A 17,329-nucleotide genomic window follows, 5' to 3' on the forward strand; every position below is an offset into this window, starting at 1 on the left:
AAATGGCATGAAATTTGTCTGCTGGTTCACATCTCATCATTATCATTAATGTGGCATCTACAATGCACGGCATAGAACACAGTTGAATTTCTAACGTCCGTTCAGTAAGCAGGTAATTTTGCGATCGCAGTCGACTAAATGATGTAGGTTGTGTGTGTGTGTGTGTCATTGTGTGACCTAGAGAGAAGACTGCGTACCCTCTGGAGGGTCCAATGATTGCGGACCAGCGGGCAGGAAGCCGGTCATTGCCCACTCTATCATCTGTCTGGTCTGAAGATCCACCCCCTCTGCATCATCACTCGCATCACAGGAAGGCACTGGCCTCCCCGCCCGCACGCTGGCCACCTAAACAGAGACACATCCAGGTCAATCTAATTATGTGTATGATCAGAAATAGAAAAACATATTTGTCTAGAAAAAACTGATTGGACTTTGTCTGTCATGTGATATGAAAAGTAGAAACATGCAAAATAAAAACCATCAATATGTTATTTATCCTCATGCTGTACAAGATGAAGCAAAAACACAGTGGGCGCCATAGAAGCTGTTCTGTATCACTTGCAAGTAAAAAAGAAATAAACTGAAAAAATAACCCACAAAATTATAGATTGTGTTGCCATACCCACATGTTACCACATAAATTGTGGGCAGAGCTAGATGAGAACAAACACCTCCACAAATGCAAAGCACCAACTGGCATCAGTGTAAATCACCAGATCTCGTTACATAAGAGAAGAATGACCTCTACACCTGCACATTTGTATTTTTGGGGTTTCTGGTGTTTGATTTCATCCCGAGAGATTTGTAATAAATCTATTAATGTAAAAAAATAAAAAATAAAAATCCCTAAGTTTTAAAAGCAATTAAAATTTGACACCCACTCTATGACGTTAAGGAGCAGAGTGGGTTGGTTACCTGCAGAGCCTCAAAGATAGCTTTCCGGTACATGGACTGTTTGTTGTACGTTGGCTGGTGGAAGGCAGATGAAAAAGAGCTCAGAGGCATCAGTTTCTCCACACAAACCTGCAAAACAAAACAGGAAAGCCATAAATCATCTGAGGAAAGAGCAGACCTTGAAATTCTTAATTCAGGTGATGGTGCCACAAGTGCATATTTTAGGATAAAATGGCTCAAAAGCTCGCTGAACACATTTGTCTTATTTTACTAATCTCTGAATTCCAAAATGTCTAAAGGAAAAACAAAAAAAATCAAGGTTATCTTTGATCAACTTCAACAAAAAGGACTCATTGAAATATTCTGCAAAGAGCAAATGAAAAGTTGAATTAAGGCAAAACACAGTGCATAGACAAAGGCAAGTCAAGGTGCTTTATACAAAGCCTCTGAAACCTAAAACCTGCTGGGAGGTTCGCTACTTTGAGATTAAACCATTTATCAGAGCCACACACTGTAAAAACAGAAAGTCATCATCAGATTTTTAACTTTCTCGTGGTCCTTGGGTGACTCACGTGTGACTTTATACTCGTCTGGGAAATGAATTAAATCTGAGCTTAAAATTCGGCTATCTAATGAAAATCACCGTATTTTACATGTCTCATTTAAAAGCCTGCTAAATATAAAATGTTTGCACAAGATTCAGAAAAAAACTCAGGTTACAAAAATTCAGTGAATTCAGCTGAACTGCAGTCTGTGTTTACACAGAGCACAAAGAAGACAAGTATGGAAAGAGATTAAAAAGGAAAAGAATTTTTTAAAAGCCATAAAATATCTATAGTATGGAGTGTTACCATTTTTTTTACAGTATTGATAACACCTGTACCACTGTGAAAAATGTTGTATATGCTGATTTCAAGTTTCTCAATTTGTGTAAAATAAATAATGACAGAAATTAAACTTTAATGTTTTTCTTTTTTTTTCATGTTTTATGCTCTTGTCGAGTTCTCTCTACTTCTAGTCATGGTTGTGCTGCTTCCACAGAGATGTAGGACTTTATACTATAGGGAAAAATGATGTGACAGGAGCCAATAAACACCCAGAAACTGTTTGAGGTTCAGTGGGTAAGTGTTTAAAAGAAATATAAACTGCATGAAATCTTTAAAATGCAAATCAGAGCAAGGGAAATGAAAGGATAAAGTAAAAAGAAGTTTAAGTCAGAATTCATAGAATAAATCAGAGGAGCTGATTCCAGCAGTGGACAACACGATGGCTAAAGGAAACTTTACTATGTGTGGTTTTAACTCTGGACCACTGTAGCTAACCAGGCTTGCACTCAGCAAAGACATACTTTAGTTCCAGACCAGTGAGAGACCCAAACAATAACTAACAATAACTACGGCCTTAAATTCAACTGGAAGTCAGCGCAAGAATCTAAGAATAGGATTAATGTGTCCTCTTGACGTTTGTCAATATTCTAGCAACATCAGTTTTAATGATTTGCAAAATGTCTAACAGTCTTACTGGGGAGGCTAGTAAACAGAAGTCCACTCTACAAGAAACAGAAAGATGAACAGGCTTTTCTAAATCTTTCTTGAACACAAGATAAGAACTAAGCACCAGCCTTCCTTCTTTATTGTCAAAATGAATAATATCAGCCTTCTCTTTATTTAGCTGAAGGACGTTTAGTTGCATCCAGTTGCTGAATTAACTCTGAGAAACGGGCATAGCTGTTAAAGACTGAATAAAATCGACTAAAATGTTGTGTGGAAATCTGAAAACAGCCTCTGTATGTGGTTGCTGTTATCCACAAAAGCAGAAGCTCAGTAGAATGAGTTTAAGTGTTAAACAATATAATTGATTGCATTAAAGCCAAATTACTTCCTTCCAGAATTGGCAGCTATAGTAACAGCAGACGTTGTCTCTTTCTGTGGAATGGACTTGTTTCCTTTTACATTGAGCATCAGTCTTTGATATGAGCAGGCTGGGCATGTAACAACCACTAAACCAGCACAGGATCAGTGTAGTCATAAAACTAATGATGCTCACCACAGAGAATTTTCCGTCACCAAACCACATCACCCAGCGAGTGCCGTCAGCAGCTCGACTCCGGCCGCTCATCCACCAGGACACGATCCTGCCGGGCCACCAAGAGAAGCCTCGCAGCTTCCCAAAAACCAGCGTCCCGATGCCGAAGCCCCGGCCATCCTGTTAGCAAACACAGGAAACACAGTGGTGCTCAAGTCAGCACAGACAGAGAGTTCACCCTGTGCTCATGTTGCACAATAAAAAAAAACAACAAAAAACTAATGTCTTAAGTACTGATGAGCCAACTGAACATTTGATACTGAATGTTAGTGTCAACAGTGAATATTTGGTCTTGTAAATTTAATTAACGTGTCATTCTGTGTTTCCTTTCCATCAGTCATTTGTCTTTTTGAAGAGCACTTTGTCAAAGGTTTATCCATCTTTAAATCTCCAGGAAGCTGAAGTAATTACTAAAGATGTTAATTTTCCAGTTACAGAGTTTCGGCAGTGCCACTAAATTGCACTTTTTAATACCACATCAAACATAATTTTATGTCTTTTTGAGTGTCAAATGGGTTGAAGAATGATGGAAAACAAACAATCACGTCTACAATTATTTACTTTGTAGGTTAACACATTTTCTTCATACTTTCCAGATGTTTAATGAATTAATTTTTGTGAGCTGGAGCCATGTACGAATTATTAAACAAGGCCTCCTGACCCATTGGGCCCCTTTATGAAATAATACTACTTGTTTGAAAGTCACAGAGCTTAGTTAGATTTACGAAGAAAGAAATACTCTACCAATATGCAAAACAACTACAAACACACAAAACAATGCAAAAGAATGTTTGTGGAAGTCCTATATTAATGGGGTAGGGTGGCACTTATTTGTCTGGGTATAAATAATGCGTCTCGACCTGTCAGCAGCCTGGTAAATGGTAAATAACTAACGAATGGATTAAGTTGAGCTTATGACAGAAATAGAAACAAATGTGATTTTCCACAGATGGCAAGAAAAACGACTAAAGACCCTTGTAAATGAAATTTGAGACTTTTTAACACTTTTAATGCAATTTTTGAGGCAACTGAATTCCATGGTTTGCAGACACTCTGAGCTTTTTGATCATTACCCAGACTTGCATTGTCTTACTAGCTGACTCAGCGGTTTATTAGGACAAATACCACAGCGTGATCTAACAAATATGTGCCAAAATAAAAGACATGAAAAGTAAAATAAATAAAAAATACAGTATTTTTTGTGTATCACTCCAATTACAGAGTAAGGAAGTATTGTTCCTGTGGTATTGGTATCTTAAAATGATCTACATGGTTTGAATTGTGAGGCATTGTGCTGTCAAACAATGTATAATCTGAGCCGAACCCATTCAACTACATGCCTTTATTAGATAGCGCCAGTAGAGTGATGACAGAAAAGGAGGGAGAGAAAGAGGCTTCCAGCCAGACTCAAACTGAGGACGAGCCGCTGTGGCGCCCCTGGAGCTTTAGATTAGATCACCATCTTATATCAATTATGATCTTCCCGAGCGGATGGAGTTCGTCCAGTTGTTAGGAAACTAGACACATTTACATTTTGTTGAGCCCAATGGGGACTTCCTATCATGGCTTTAAAGTAGCCTGAAAGTTAATGTTTGCTCCTTTTACTGAGGACGATCCCGTTTAAAGCTCCAGAACAGGTGCTAATGAAGCTTTTGGTGAGAACATTTTGTCAACTCCTGTTTCTGAAGTCAAGAATACCCCAGAAGCAGTGACCGTCTCACCTGGTACTCTATCTCACTGGGCGTCGCCTGGTCTCCCCTGGCAACTGGCTCGGGCGTCACGGCGACTGTGGGTGAGGCGGGGTCTGTGTGTTGTTGCGAGGGGGGAGGGGCTGGGCTGGCAGGCTCCTCCTCTTTTTGAAAGTCAGCTTCTGATAGGTCGTCCATCATGTTTATCTCTGCCTCTCTGTAGGCCCGTCGCTCTGCCTGTTGAAGAACAGCACGAAGCAATGAGCAACAGTTTTAATTTTAGAGATCTCCATCTGTCTGTCAGCATTTTAGATGTTGTACGGTTTGTCTACAATAAAATTCCCCCAAATTGAACTGAACTGATATTAAGTTTAAACCAAGTTATAAAACTACAGCTCTACCAGCACTCAGGGCCACTCAATGTAGAATAAAGTGCAAAGAAACAAGCTATGCAACACACTGACTTGAATTGAGCTTCTTTTTCATTTTAAGTGAATATTTATTCTGTCCTGAAAATAAACCTTAGCTGTAGGAGCAGTCGTTGGCATATCTGACCTTATCTGAGCCTAACGTCAAGGCAAACAGAAATTTTAAGTTAAAAAAGTATTATTACGAACATGTTAGATTTCCTACCACCAAGAATACAGAATTCATGATTAATGGCTGAGTTTTTATCAGATTTTCCTTTAGGCAAAACACCTACACATAGCCTCCTCCACCAGGGCTGATATGATTAGATAATGGATTACTCATTCTAGTCTTTTATAAAGTAAAACTACACATTTAGAATAGCTTCTGGGGGTTTTGCCCTTTATCTTTTGCCATTCGCTACTTGACTATTGAAGAACATGTGTATTATTTTGTGGGCATCCATCCATCCATTATCTATACACCGCTTAATCCTCACTAGGGTCGCGGGGGGGCTGGAGTCTATCCCAGCTGACTTAGGGCGAAGGCAGGGGACACCCTGGACAGGTCACCAGTCTATCACAGGGCTTTGTGGGCATTATTATTGTTATTGTATTGTTAAGTTGACCCTTGAAAAGATGGTAGGACATGTGAAAAAGGTCCCTGGCTGTACATGCAGTTTGGCAGGTCAAAGAAAAAAACAAAAAAATCCAAAAAGTTAATTAGAAACCATCACCCAATCAATGCTTTCTACTTTCTACTGCAACTATCAAAAACAATAATAATTTTAAAGGCATTTCTTTAGTTTAGTTTGTCTTTTGCACAAGAAACTTCAAGTTTTCCACTCTAACACTGTCTGAGGAAAATGGAAGCAAAAAAGAATCTTACAATTTAAGAAGCTTTTCTTTGGGTTTTGTGTATATGTTAGCAGAACATGTCCTTGATTTTGTTTTGGAACTTTTAGAACACATTCATAACAAAAGTAGTGCACAAAGGTTCTCCAGCCCAACAAACCCATAGACATACAACAACAGTAGTTTTGCCAGAGTAGCAGTAATAATTGTCCATGCATGCCCAGATGTGCTGCCAAGTGTGAATCACTGTTGTGACCAGAATAGATGTACATTGTCATAGTTTGGCGATGTTCAATAAGAAGAATTTAACTCTATAAACCCCAAACCAAAATGTTATCTTTACAAGAAACACCAAAGTTGCACCATTTATTTGAGCCAGCAATTTAAAAACAGGATGAATTGTTTTAACTTTTGACAGTCCTTGAACTAATCACGTGTGACTTCTGGTTCCACTGGAAAAATTAATCAAATCTAAGCTTGAAATCTGGATATTTTAATAAAATCATTTTATCCAGTGCGACTCAGATGTCATTGGTAACTGCAATCAGCTGTCATGTGACAAAAGCTCAGTGACTTTTCCGCTAAACTGCAGGCCGTGTTTACTCATTTACACTGTGTTTTATTGGTAACGCTTGCTGGCAAAATGTTTTTCCAATTTTTGTACTTTAAGTTATACTGCACAGAAGACATTTCTGAGTTCTCTCTCTATTTGGTTGTGTTGTTTCCATATAGGTGAAGTACTTTATATTGCAGTGAAAAATGATCCCACAGTGAGTAAAAAAAGTGACAAGAGCAGAAAAATACCCCAAAAGTGCTTGAGGTTCACATGATTAAAAGGCGGTTCAAATAAATACACATAAATAAAAATCAATAGGAGTCCAGCCTTATTTAAAAGTATGATTAACAGACAGAGATTGAACACAAAATGGACGTTTTGTCAACTATCACATCAGCTACAATCTCTCCTGCATATTATTGTCATTGATCAGATCTGACACGCCGGCGCCTGCTGAGAAATACGTCTCCCTTTATGTGTTTCTTCATCTACTACAACCTTTTTCCTTTACTCCTGCTGGTCTACAGACAAACACTGTCCTTCAATGAGGTCTCATAAGTGATGCTTTATGTGGGTCTTTCCAGCTGATGTGGTGGTCGCTCTAAATCAACGCCTTAGTGCCCTGAGCAGGAGGAACAATCCTCTAATTGTTCCTCTAAACAGGAAGCGAGTTGGGAGAAAGGGTGCGGTGGGGAGGCAGTTCAATGGGTTCAACTCAGGAAGGAGAGAGAGAGAGAGAGAGAGAGAGAAGACAAAGAGCCGGAGAGTAAATAGGATTATATTATAAGGCTGGAGAATACAACACAGACAGAAAGTAAGTGAAGCACTTTGAATGGGAGACAAGAAGACAGAGAGAAGATAGGGAAGGTCAGAGTTTCTAGTCAAAGTCAGTTTTTCAAGTTCATTACACCACCGTCTGTGATAAAATACTATTCTGTACCTGTACAAATACATTATCACAAGCAGACAGAGTTTATTTGGAAGATCAATATGCTAAATGTGAACACAACTGTTTTTTCTTTTACCCTTCACTTTCTGTGTGGAACAAACAAACAAGAGTAGAGTGTGTTTATATACTGTTTGCTTTCTTTGGACACTGCCAGGCTAGCTGCTTCCAAAAATAAATACAATAAAATAAAAAATAAAAATGAAAAAAAAAAAGCTTGGATCCAGAAACTCCGTGGATTTCTACAGTCATAACTTTTATTCAAAATGAGTCAGGTTGATCTCAGTAGTTAATAATACTGTAGGGTGTCAGTCGTAATATGTACTATAGTCAGGTAAAGCTGTATGTAATGTCATTTTTGGTAGGTTTTCAATCATTAATATGTAAATTACTCAGGCAAATTCACATCACAACACTGATTTTTTTTTTAGGTTATAGTGCCAGTAATATTTTTCTACTGGAAAATGTGTGCTGTAGAAATACCAGCGACTTGATTATATGCTAAGATTAGATTAGATTAGATAGAACTTTATTGATCCCTTTGATAGAGTACCTCAGGGAAATTGTTGATTTAAGCGAACTAGCTGCAAGCTGCAACTTCATAGTGAAAGAGAAGAACATTTTCCAAACTGCTGAATTATTTCTGTTAACCATTAAGAGCAATAGTACTCATCAGATGGCAACACTACTGTGTTACTATTACTGATGCCCTATCAGGCATCAAGCATTTTAATCTTGGTTAAATCACGTCATGGTGGAGTTTAATGTGTAACCAGACTTTATATTTTCAAAGTTCATCATATGTTTTGTGCGTAAAAAGTTCCAAATAATTTGTAACTATGACTATTTGCATATTAGTCTCTGAAATAAAATGAAATAAAAGTATACACATATAACACAAGTACTCAAGTTCAGCTGCATAATGCAAAACAACAGAGTAGAGCACTTAAGTCAACTCATTTTCCACCTCTGATTATCAGCAACAGCTATATGCAGAAATGCAATCAAATATTTCAAATCTAAAAGAACTCACAGTAACGTGGTTGAAAGTTGAGCTCTCAGAAACAAAAAAGAAAGGAGACAAAATTAAAAATAATCATGACCTAACTGGTTACTACAGTGCAAGAATTTCACTGTGGCCCACATGTAAGATCCCATGACTCCTCCACAGCATTTTCATGACCTAAAAATATTTGAACACTGGAGAGAACCAGTTGGTTTCTGCTCCTGCTGAGCTGGAAACCCATAATGTAATGTAATGAATGTTTGAAGCAGACTGGGGAAAAAAAAACACATTCCTCCAGGAAGAAAGAAAAGTAGAACGTAACAGAGGAGGAAGAGGGAGGGCTGGAGGCGTAAATTCAAGTGGAAGAGGAACATTAAAAGTGAGAGTGTGGGGTCGTGACAGTGCTCTCCTCAGTTTGACCCGGAGGTGAGAAGGTCGTTTCTCCTCGCTCCTGTTGACCTCTGACCTCATAAAATCCTAATCAGCCTGTTACATGGATAATAGACAAAACACACACACAAACACACAGACCGACACACACACTCACGTGCACTGTAAGGGAATCTCCATATGTCGTCACCGGTTTCTACAAAACACGGGAGGCTTGAGCAAAAACTTTTTAGGAACTAAAAGTAAAGTTACCATGAAGGTGGTTCATCTTGGAGAAACTTTGCATAGTTCTTTGCATAGGATTTATTCTGTCTCAGTGTTTAGTCTCTTCATATAATTCCAGATTGGCTCCATGATGCTCAGTCCAGGGCTCTGTGGGTTTATACCATCTGTTGCAGGACTCCTTGCTCTTCATGTGGCTAAAGATAGTTCTTTACAACTATGGCAGTATGTTTGTGGCTGCTGTCATGCCGCACAATGAATTTGGAACATCATATAGTACTTTTGGTGTTTTATGACAATAAAACAAGTGCCTATAACTTTTGCACAGTCTTTGTGTTCATGCTACACTTATTGAATTGAATTTTTATTTTTTTTTAACTTGTGTGGGGCAGATATTTACATTGCTTCCTTCTCTGTTTAGGCATTCTTGTCATTTCACTCTCAACTTTTTAGCCATACTGACAGTGCAGCTTTAAGGACAGACATGTTGGATGGATTGCATGAAGATTTCACTTTTTAATATCTACTGACTGAGAACAAATTGTTGAACAGACATTCATGTGATCAGACCTCTTCTCTTTTTATTAAAATGTCTCTTATCTCTCTGATGGGCCACTATGAGATTTTGTAATTAAATATGTGCATGTCTTCAGATGACTTGTATGAAATTTACTTTGATTTATGACACAAAATCAATAAACTAATAACTTTCCCATTGGCCTCAGTTGTGCTATCGTTGTATAGCAACTGTTAGGCCGCTAACATAATGAAACTATGATTGTGTTCACAGTACATTTTACATTATCAACAATGTATGAGTTTAAATCAGTCATCATCAATGTTAATGTTGACACTTTGAGCATGTTAGTATGCTGGTGTTAGCATTTAGCTTGCAGCTACGCTTTGTATTAGTTTAGCCTCACAGAGCTGCTAGCATGGATGCAGATCCATCCTTCTCATTGATTCATATTTATTAAACTGTATGTTTTAACTTTATATAAATGAAAGGCCTTTGCAGGGATAAAAAAAATCCACATTAAAATGACCTAAATGAACCGAATACCCTTCGCTATACTCCTTTTTCCACGTGTTAGTAAATGTTACCATTTACTTCATCAAAGACCTGATTTTCCCACAGCAATCATCAGGCTTTCACTTCATCTCAGCTACACTGTGTTGCTGCTGTGGTGAAAGAAACCTGATCATTTCAGTCAGCATCTGGACCGGATCATCTCATTAGAGGACTTGGACCTGACTCGTGTTGCTAAGAGAACATCAGCCAAAGTCCTGCTTACTGGATGAAACTGTGTTTGTTGCCTGGCAACATTGGCTGATTGAACACTCCACCAGGAAGTTTTGCTGCTTTCAGGGATGAAGATGACTCACTGGTGACAGACAAATCTGTATTCATCTGCTTGGGTTTCTGTGAAAGCAAAGCTCTGGTCTGAAATAAACTGAAGGGTCAGCTTCATGCCACCAAAGATCAGTCCTCAGAAAGCACAAAAGGATGTATCACTGCTGTCTGATTATACTCACACTGTGGTGAATGAATAACTCGATGCAATGACTACACAAGATAACTGCTATTTTTTTTAAACATACATTCAAGGTTGTAAAGTCTTACAAAAATGCTTCTATAATGGTTTGCTTCATTCAGGATTTTTGTTTGTGAATAAAGAATACATTTAAAAAATAATCACAGTCTACAGCTGAGTGGTTGCACCCTTTTCTATTTGGGCATTCACATTAAAAGCTTGACAGTGATAAACAGGCCTTGACAAACATTAAGAAATCCCGTGCACTCAGTAAGTCCTTAAGGTATTAAATGCAGCTCATACCGGGAACACGGTGTACAAGCAAGTATAATTATGGGATTTTGTTATCAGCAATATCATCAGTAATAAAAATAAAACGAAGAACAGAATATTTAAGCAAATGATTTGTACCTATAGCCTGTAATGAGAGATATTTATACAGCTTCTGATCAGCCTTGGACACTTTACAGATTCACCTCAGGCCAATACAATCAAGTGCAACAGAAGGTGTGTTGGAGTCGTCTTTTGTTTTCTGCCCACACAGCTGTCAGATGACTCAAAGGCAACCAAAGCACCTCTCACAAACTCTGACTCTACATCAGTATAAAATTTAGGTTCTCACAGTTTTACAACTGTGTATTTAACTATCTAAGTTGTAGATGCTGAAATCAGTAAGTAAGTGTGATGATGGTGAGACTTTAAATTACCTACTAACCTATAAAACATATAGTAATTAGGCCACTTGGCAGCATTTAAACTGGAAGACTCCCACTTTGTTGGACCTTGTTCAAGGTTTCCGCACATTTTCTGGGTTAACCACCATGTTTGCTCCCCCAATTTCATCACACAGCCATGTACTTTTTAATTTTATATTAGGCTTCTTAGGGCATCTTTCTCTGCAAGTCTTTTTGTCAAAGAAATAGTCCTCAAATTCTTCCAACAAATATCCTTTTTAATGAGCCATGGTATCGTTCAAAACTAGTAAACTGAAAATGAACTCCATGTGGGGATTTTAAAACACATTATAAAGCTGTTCTAAAGAGCTCTGGAGTGTTGTGAAACTATGTTTTTAATGTCACATACAGCATACTGAAGAGTTCAGCGGGTACAATGTAGCTTCTGCAGGTAATGTAAGTGGGAATATTTGGTAAGATGTTGGTTGTTATTGCCATGCTGTTATAAAAGCGACCTCTGGAACTGCTTGGAATCAGTAACAAGACGTTGGAATGTGCAGATGCTATAAGGCTGATGTGCGTTTTCATGTGAGGGACAAATAAAAGCAGGAGGGGGGCAGAAAGACAGAGAGCGGTTGTAATGTTCTAAGTTACAACTTTGAACTTTGATGGACCCCGTGGCCTGGTCAGTGTTTTCACTCTTAGTGCCGCCCCCTTGATCTCTGACCCCTCACCCCATGACCTAACCAATGAGCCATTTCTTAAGCCACGCCCCCTTTATGAGCGTGACTGACCCTGACCTCCATATGAACCCCACATTGCCCAACACTTCACACACACACACACTACAATTAAAAGAGCAGTTAAGACCCTCTCTCACATTGTCAATAGGCAACACACCAAGTGACTTTCATTAGTATCGATTGCAGCCGTGGGACATGAAAAACAATCAGTGTTTTCCATGAAGCTCTCCTCAGGTCTCGTATAGGGAAACGCATGAAACAAAATGTGTCTGATGGGTGTTAAAGGACAATAACAAAGTCTTTCACCAGATTGTAGCACAATCATTTTAGTGACTTGGTGGTGTTTTCCAATTCTGTACACATTAGGAGGCCATTTGCAAGAAAAATGAATACATTTTAAAGTGTTAATACGAGTCAATCCCCAGTAAACAGGGAAAAAAACTCTTGTAATACAAAATGAACCAAACAATGTCTGTCTGTACTAAATCTATTGTTATCCCGTCAGTGTAATATTCCATGTCTTGTTGATGTTTTGCACTTATTCACATATTTGATCGCTGATTGCAGGTCTTTCTGATGAGTGAAAAAGTGTAAGACTTTTCTTTTTAATGCTAATCCTCTTCCCAAAAAAGCAAAGCTGTAAATTGGTATTATTATTTATTTTTTGTTTTGCTGATTAGCTAGACTTTGGAATCCCTACTCAGCCAGTATGAAAGTGGAAAACATTTTAAATTTAAACCTAATCTGAGCCTTGATTTTCCAAAAACCAAACAGACAAGTAAACAGAAAAATGTACCTCTTCGAATATAATAGGCCAAACAATCTCTGTAATATTGTACTGGTGGTTTGGTGTTGTTTTCAAGTTAGGAACATATTTATAACCATTTGCATGCTGTTCCAGTGACTAAAAAAACAGGAAATGCTTTAAACTTGCAAACAAATCTTTCACTTGAAGTTAACTCTGCAGTGTAAAAATGCATATTTGGTGTTGTTTCCTAATTATTACCATATTAGACTGTTAGATTAAATGTATAATCGTATCCACACAAAAAAGCACAGAAACAAATAAACTGAAAACAGAATTACCACTTGTAATAACATGGATCAAAAACGTCTGTCTGTTTCAGGACAAAACCAAAATGTACCAAGCCTGACATTAACTCTGCAGAGTCATACTTTGGTGGCTTGGTGTTCTTGTACAATACTTAACCATTTACTACTAACTTTTCAACCAGTGGGATGCTACAGCTGTACTGAGTTTTCACAAACTGCTATTAGTATAGTACTATGGAACATACTCTATTTAGGTGATATAATGTCAAAGCAAAAATGCACAACTTAAGAAGGCTGGCATGGATTGTCAAAATGCTCAAGTCATTGTGCAGAAAATTAATACTCTGGTTTTAACTTCTTAATTTTATGTACGGATGTTATATCAGTGGTTTCAAGATAAACTGGAGAGGTACCAAGAAAACCCTGATTCAACACTAACTTATCCCTTTTGTTTTAGATTCCCCTCTAATCTTTTCTCTTTTTGTGCAAGTAGAGGTTGTTTTGTCATAAGCCATAAAAAGTTGGACACAACTGTCTTAAACTGTGATTTGCTCAGCTGGATCATTGTAAATCCAGAAAATGTGTAATCAGGAAAGTAGCAATCATTGAGTCTAATGCATTTGTGCATGTTATTTAGATAGACCAAAACAGCAGGGAGGTGGGAGTTAAAGGGTTAACATAGCAGGGAGTCATTTGCATACTCTTCCAGCCTGTAGAAAAAGTGCAAAAAAAAGCTTTCAAACTGCTAATCAAAACACTTCCCTTTCCCTCCAAAACAAACAAGTAAACAAAAATGACCTCCATTAAGTCAATTCAAACTCCCCTTCAGATGTTTCACTACATACACTACGCAAGCCACCAGAGAGCATTAAAAACAACTGAATTAAACATAATTTTGCTTCAGGCAGCAAGCGTGAAAACAAACTTGCCTCGAAACAACTTGGCAACCGAATCAGCTTGCATCACTTCCCATTTTAAACGGAAGAAGAACTCGGGCATACATGTCTAAACACTTTCTGCAACATGTGCACATACGGAAGAGAAGAAGTTAAATCACTTACAGGCCGGACATGGCAGCTCTGCAACTGCAACCCTTCCTCCCTGGCTCTCTTCCTCTCTGTCATTTTCTTGGTGTGTCTCTCTCTCACCTCCTCCTCTTCCTCCTACTCTTTCCTTTCTGTGTGTGTCTCCTCGACTACACTCGCCCTCCAGCCTTCGTTACCCTCCCTTCTGATTGGCCAGCACTGGAGTGTGTGATTTACTGGCTCCTTCACCTAACAGATGTTTAGGTGAACAACACACACATGGACAGAGAGCGGTGGTGTAGAGTTATGTCTGGTAGCCCCGGGGCTTTAAGAGTGATGACAACATTCACACAAATTCAGGTCCGTGTTTATGTAGGTGTACGTGTGAGGTGTGTACACGGACCGGGGTCAAAGGTTAGGTAAGCCTCTGAGTTGACAAGGCAATAGGATGTGTTAGGGGTCAGGACCTCACACACACACACACACACACACACACGATGTGAATGTTATACAGCGAGACAGGAGACAGCTCAGAGTTACAGGAAGGACAATTAAGTGAAGCTGACATAATGTCTATAAACTGAATATTGGGAGATGGTGGGAGTTTTCAAGCAGTACATTATAGAGTTGAGTCCAGTAAAAACTCTTCTTTAGAGCTGCATTAACTTACTTTTTGGCCACTAGTGGGCAAAAAAAACCCCTCTACAACAAGCAGGCACTTTTGTTAAAGTTGTTACAGTCACATAGCATTGCAAATACTTCCCATCCTCGACAAGTCACCAGGTTTCTTGAATTTCCCCAAAGGGATAAATAAAATAAATAAATAAATTGTATGGTGCTTTTTAAAAACTCCAAGACGCTTTACAGGATAAAAGAACAATAAAAGCAACTAATACAAAAATAGACTAAGCAAAAATACCAGCAAGCAGGTAGAACCACACAAAAGATATCAATTTGAAGGTTTAAGTATGAAAAGCAGAGCGAAACAGGTGAGTTTTTAGTTTGGATTTGAAAATGACCAGGTGGGGGTGGCAACACAGAAAGCCCTATACCCCCAGGTATCTATCTATCTATCTATCTATCTATCTATCTATCTATCTATCTATCTATCTAGTTCAAATTGTTGTTCGGTTGGGTATCAGTCCAGGAAAGTATTTAACCAGTGTTGGCAGGAGTAATGGTCGCTGCCGTGGTGGATAAGTTTGTTACAAAATGCCATGAAATAGGAAGATAGGAAGAGTTCATTGGCAAGGACTTTGTGGCGAATAAGTGCTTCGTTCATTAGAGACTTGTGGTCTAAATTTACTAGAACTCTGAGCCCAGGCGGCTCTGACGTGGCGGTAAAACGTCTTGTCATATGCAGTTCCGGTTGCGGCGTTTCGACTGTCCATATGGTTTTATGTTACAGTGAGACCATATGTTTGAAGAACAAGCTGCCTCTGACTTGCCATGACTTCTGCTGTAAGTCTGATATTTGCATGTCATTTCGTCTGGTCAAAACGCTAATGAAAGATGTCTGTATAGTTACAATTTGACTAAACAGAAGTCCAGTTTGAGACATGTGCAACATCACTTTGACTAATCAAACTTAATTTAGGACCTTGAAAGAGAAATATAGCTTTCATAGAGTGAGGGGAGGTAAAGACATCTTGAACTAGAGATATGACTGTTATTATGAAATAAACTGTAGAAATCTGAAACTGGACTCACAACTCCTAATCGTAAATAACTATCATGAGAAACCCGGTGCACATGAACTGTAAAGTGGCATCATTTGCAATAATGGTGATGATGTGGATATGTGAATACGCTCTTTTTGACAAGAAACAATAGAAATACAGATATCTGCAACACATATCCAGTCAAGGTTTTGAATGTTAAAAGGTTTTACTGAAAAGAAGTTGAAAGCATCTTCTTACATTGAAAACAGTGTTAGTGATTCAACAAGTAAGCAACTTCTTTTTCCCACAAGGTAAACAATTTTGTGGGTGTCAGTGATTTGTTTTAGATCAGTTCTTACAAAACAGTCTTGATTTATATAGAGCAGATATGAAACAAGATTCATTCTGAGTCATGCTTCTGGCCACCTATTGCTAAAAAAAATCAAACATTCTCTGCTTTTCACTTTGGTTTGGTCTCCACCAAATCCAAGCTGCTAAATGTTTAACTTTCTTCACCAGCTAGTTGCAAACTCTGTCCGATGTTTGATTGGTGCTGCACTGAGAATGTACCATAAAGTAAAGCCAAAACAATGAGCCTAAAGCTTGATTTATACTCCTGCATCGAGGCTGCACAGAGCCTACGCCGTAGACGATGCAAGCGGCCTGCACGGCTGTGAGCATTTATACTTGTGGGCTGGTGTGTCTTTGTCACTCTACAATTACCCCGCCAAAACGTTAAGTAGCAGTGGGGCTTCTATGCCATTGTGTTGAGTTTCTTTGTGTACTTCATGCAAAGGTGCCTGAAGTGGAGTGGATCATGTTGGAGTTTTTCCTAATAAGTGTTTCCGAACAGTTGCTTTTACTGAAAATACATAAAAGAGTGAACCCATCGGATATGTTGTAGATTCCAAGTCGAAGTGTGAATCAAGCTTAGAGAGGCTGAAAGGTGGCAGAGATAAGAAATACAGCATCATTTAACAATAATTATTTGAATTGTTAAATTATGTAAAGTCGATGTAAGCAAGGATGTATATTATGCATGTTTAAAATATACTAAAACAATCAGCTTTGAGGGAAATTCATTAAACACATTTGTCCTCAAGGCCTGAAGCACACAATGTTGGCAAGAAATACTGAGAGTAAACTTGAACACCTTTAAAATCCTCCTATTATGCCATATGAAAGTCATTATTGATCCAATCTTGTAACAAAAACTTTGGGAGATCATGCATCTGACTGCATGCTGCATCGAGCGGTTAGAGGTCAGAACAAGGTTGCAGCTGAAAGTGCGCAGCGAGCACCTCGTTAAATAAAAACAGCACAAGAAGAGGTTAAACTGGTGTTAAAGGGAGAAAGGGGGCACACTCTAATATGAAGAGTGTACGACACACCCACTCAGTATTTATTTTCTTGGCTGCGGACATGAAATGAAACCATGCCAGATTTTTTTATCCCAAAATGGAAACGACTTTGCAGAGTTTCCAGGTTTCCTTCAGACAGCAGTGAGATGGGATCCTGATGGGAGTGTTAACAGCTGGATGCAGTTCAACTGACTGACAGAGCAAATTCACACACACACACACACACAC

At 38.5% G+C, this 17,329-nt stretch overlaps 1 protein-coding gene across 5 annotated transcripts in view; it reads right to left on the minus strand.

Annotated features, from left to right (window-relative positions):
- Window positions 1-17,329, minus strand: part of dnmt3aa (DNA (cytosine-5-)-methyltransferase 3 alpha a) — a 62,367-nt gene that overhangs the window by 14,620 nt on the left and 30,418 nt on the right. For all 5 annotated transcript variants that reach the window (XM_008279017.1, XM_008279015.1, XM_008279014.1 and 2 more), the window contains 4 exons: window positions 4,701-4,904; window positions 2,941-3,099; window positions 916-1,023; window positions 198-345 (listed from right to left, as the gene is read on the minus strand). In XM_008279017.1, coding sequence (XP_008277239.1) covers window positions 198-345; window positions 916-1,023; window positions 2,941-3,099; window positions 4,701-4,904 — 619 coding nt within the window. The remainder of the gene's footprint in view (window positions 1-197; window positions 346-915; window positions 1,024-2,940; window positions 3,100-4,700; window positions 4,905-17,329) is intronic.

Source organism: Stegastes partitus, unplaced genomic scaffold (assembly GCF_000690725.1).
Source record: "Stegastes partitus isolate 25-593 unplaced genomic scaffold, Stegastes_partitus-1.0.2 Scaffold142, whole genome shotgun sequence".
NCBI lineage: Eukaryota > Metazoa > Chordata > Actinopteri > Pomacentridae > Stegastes > Stegastes partitus.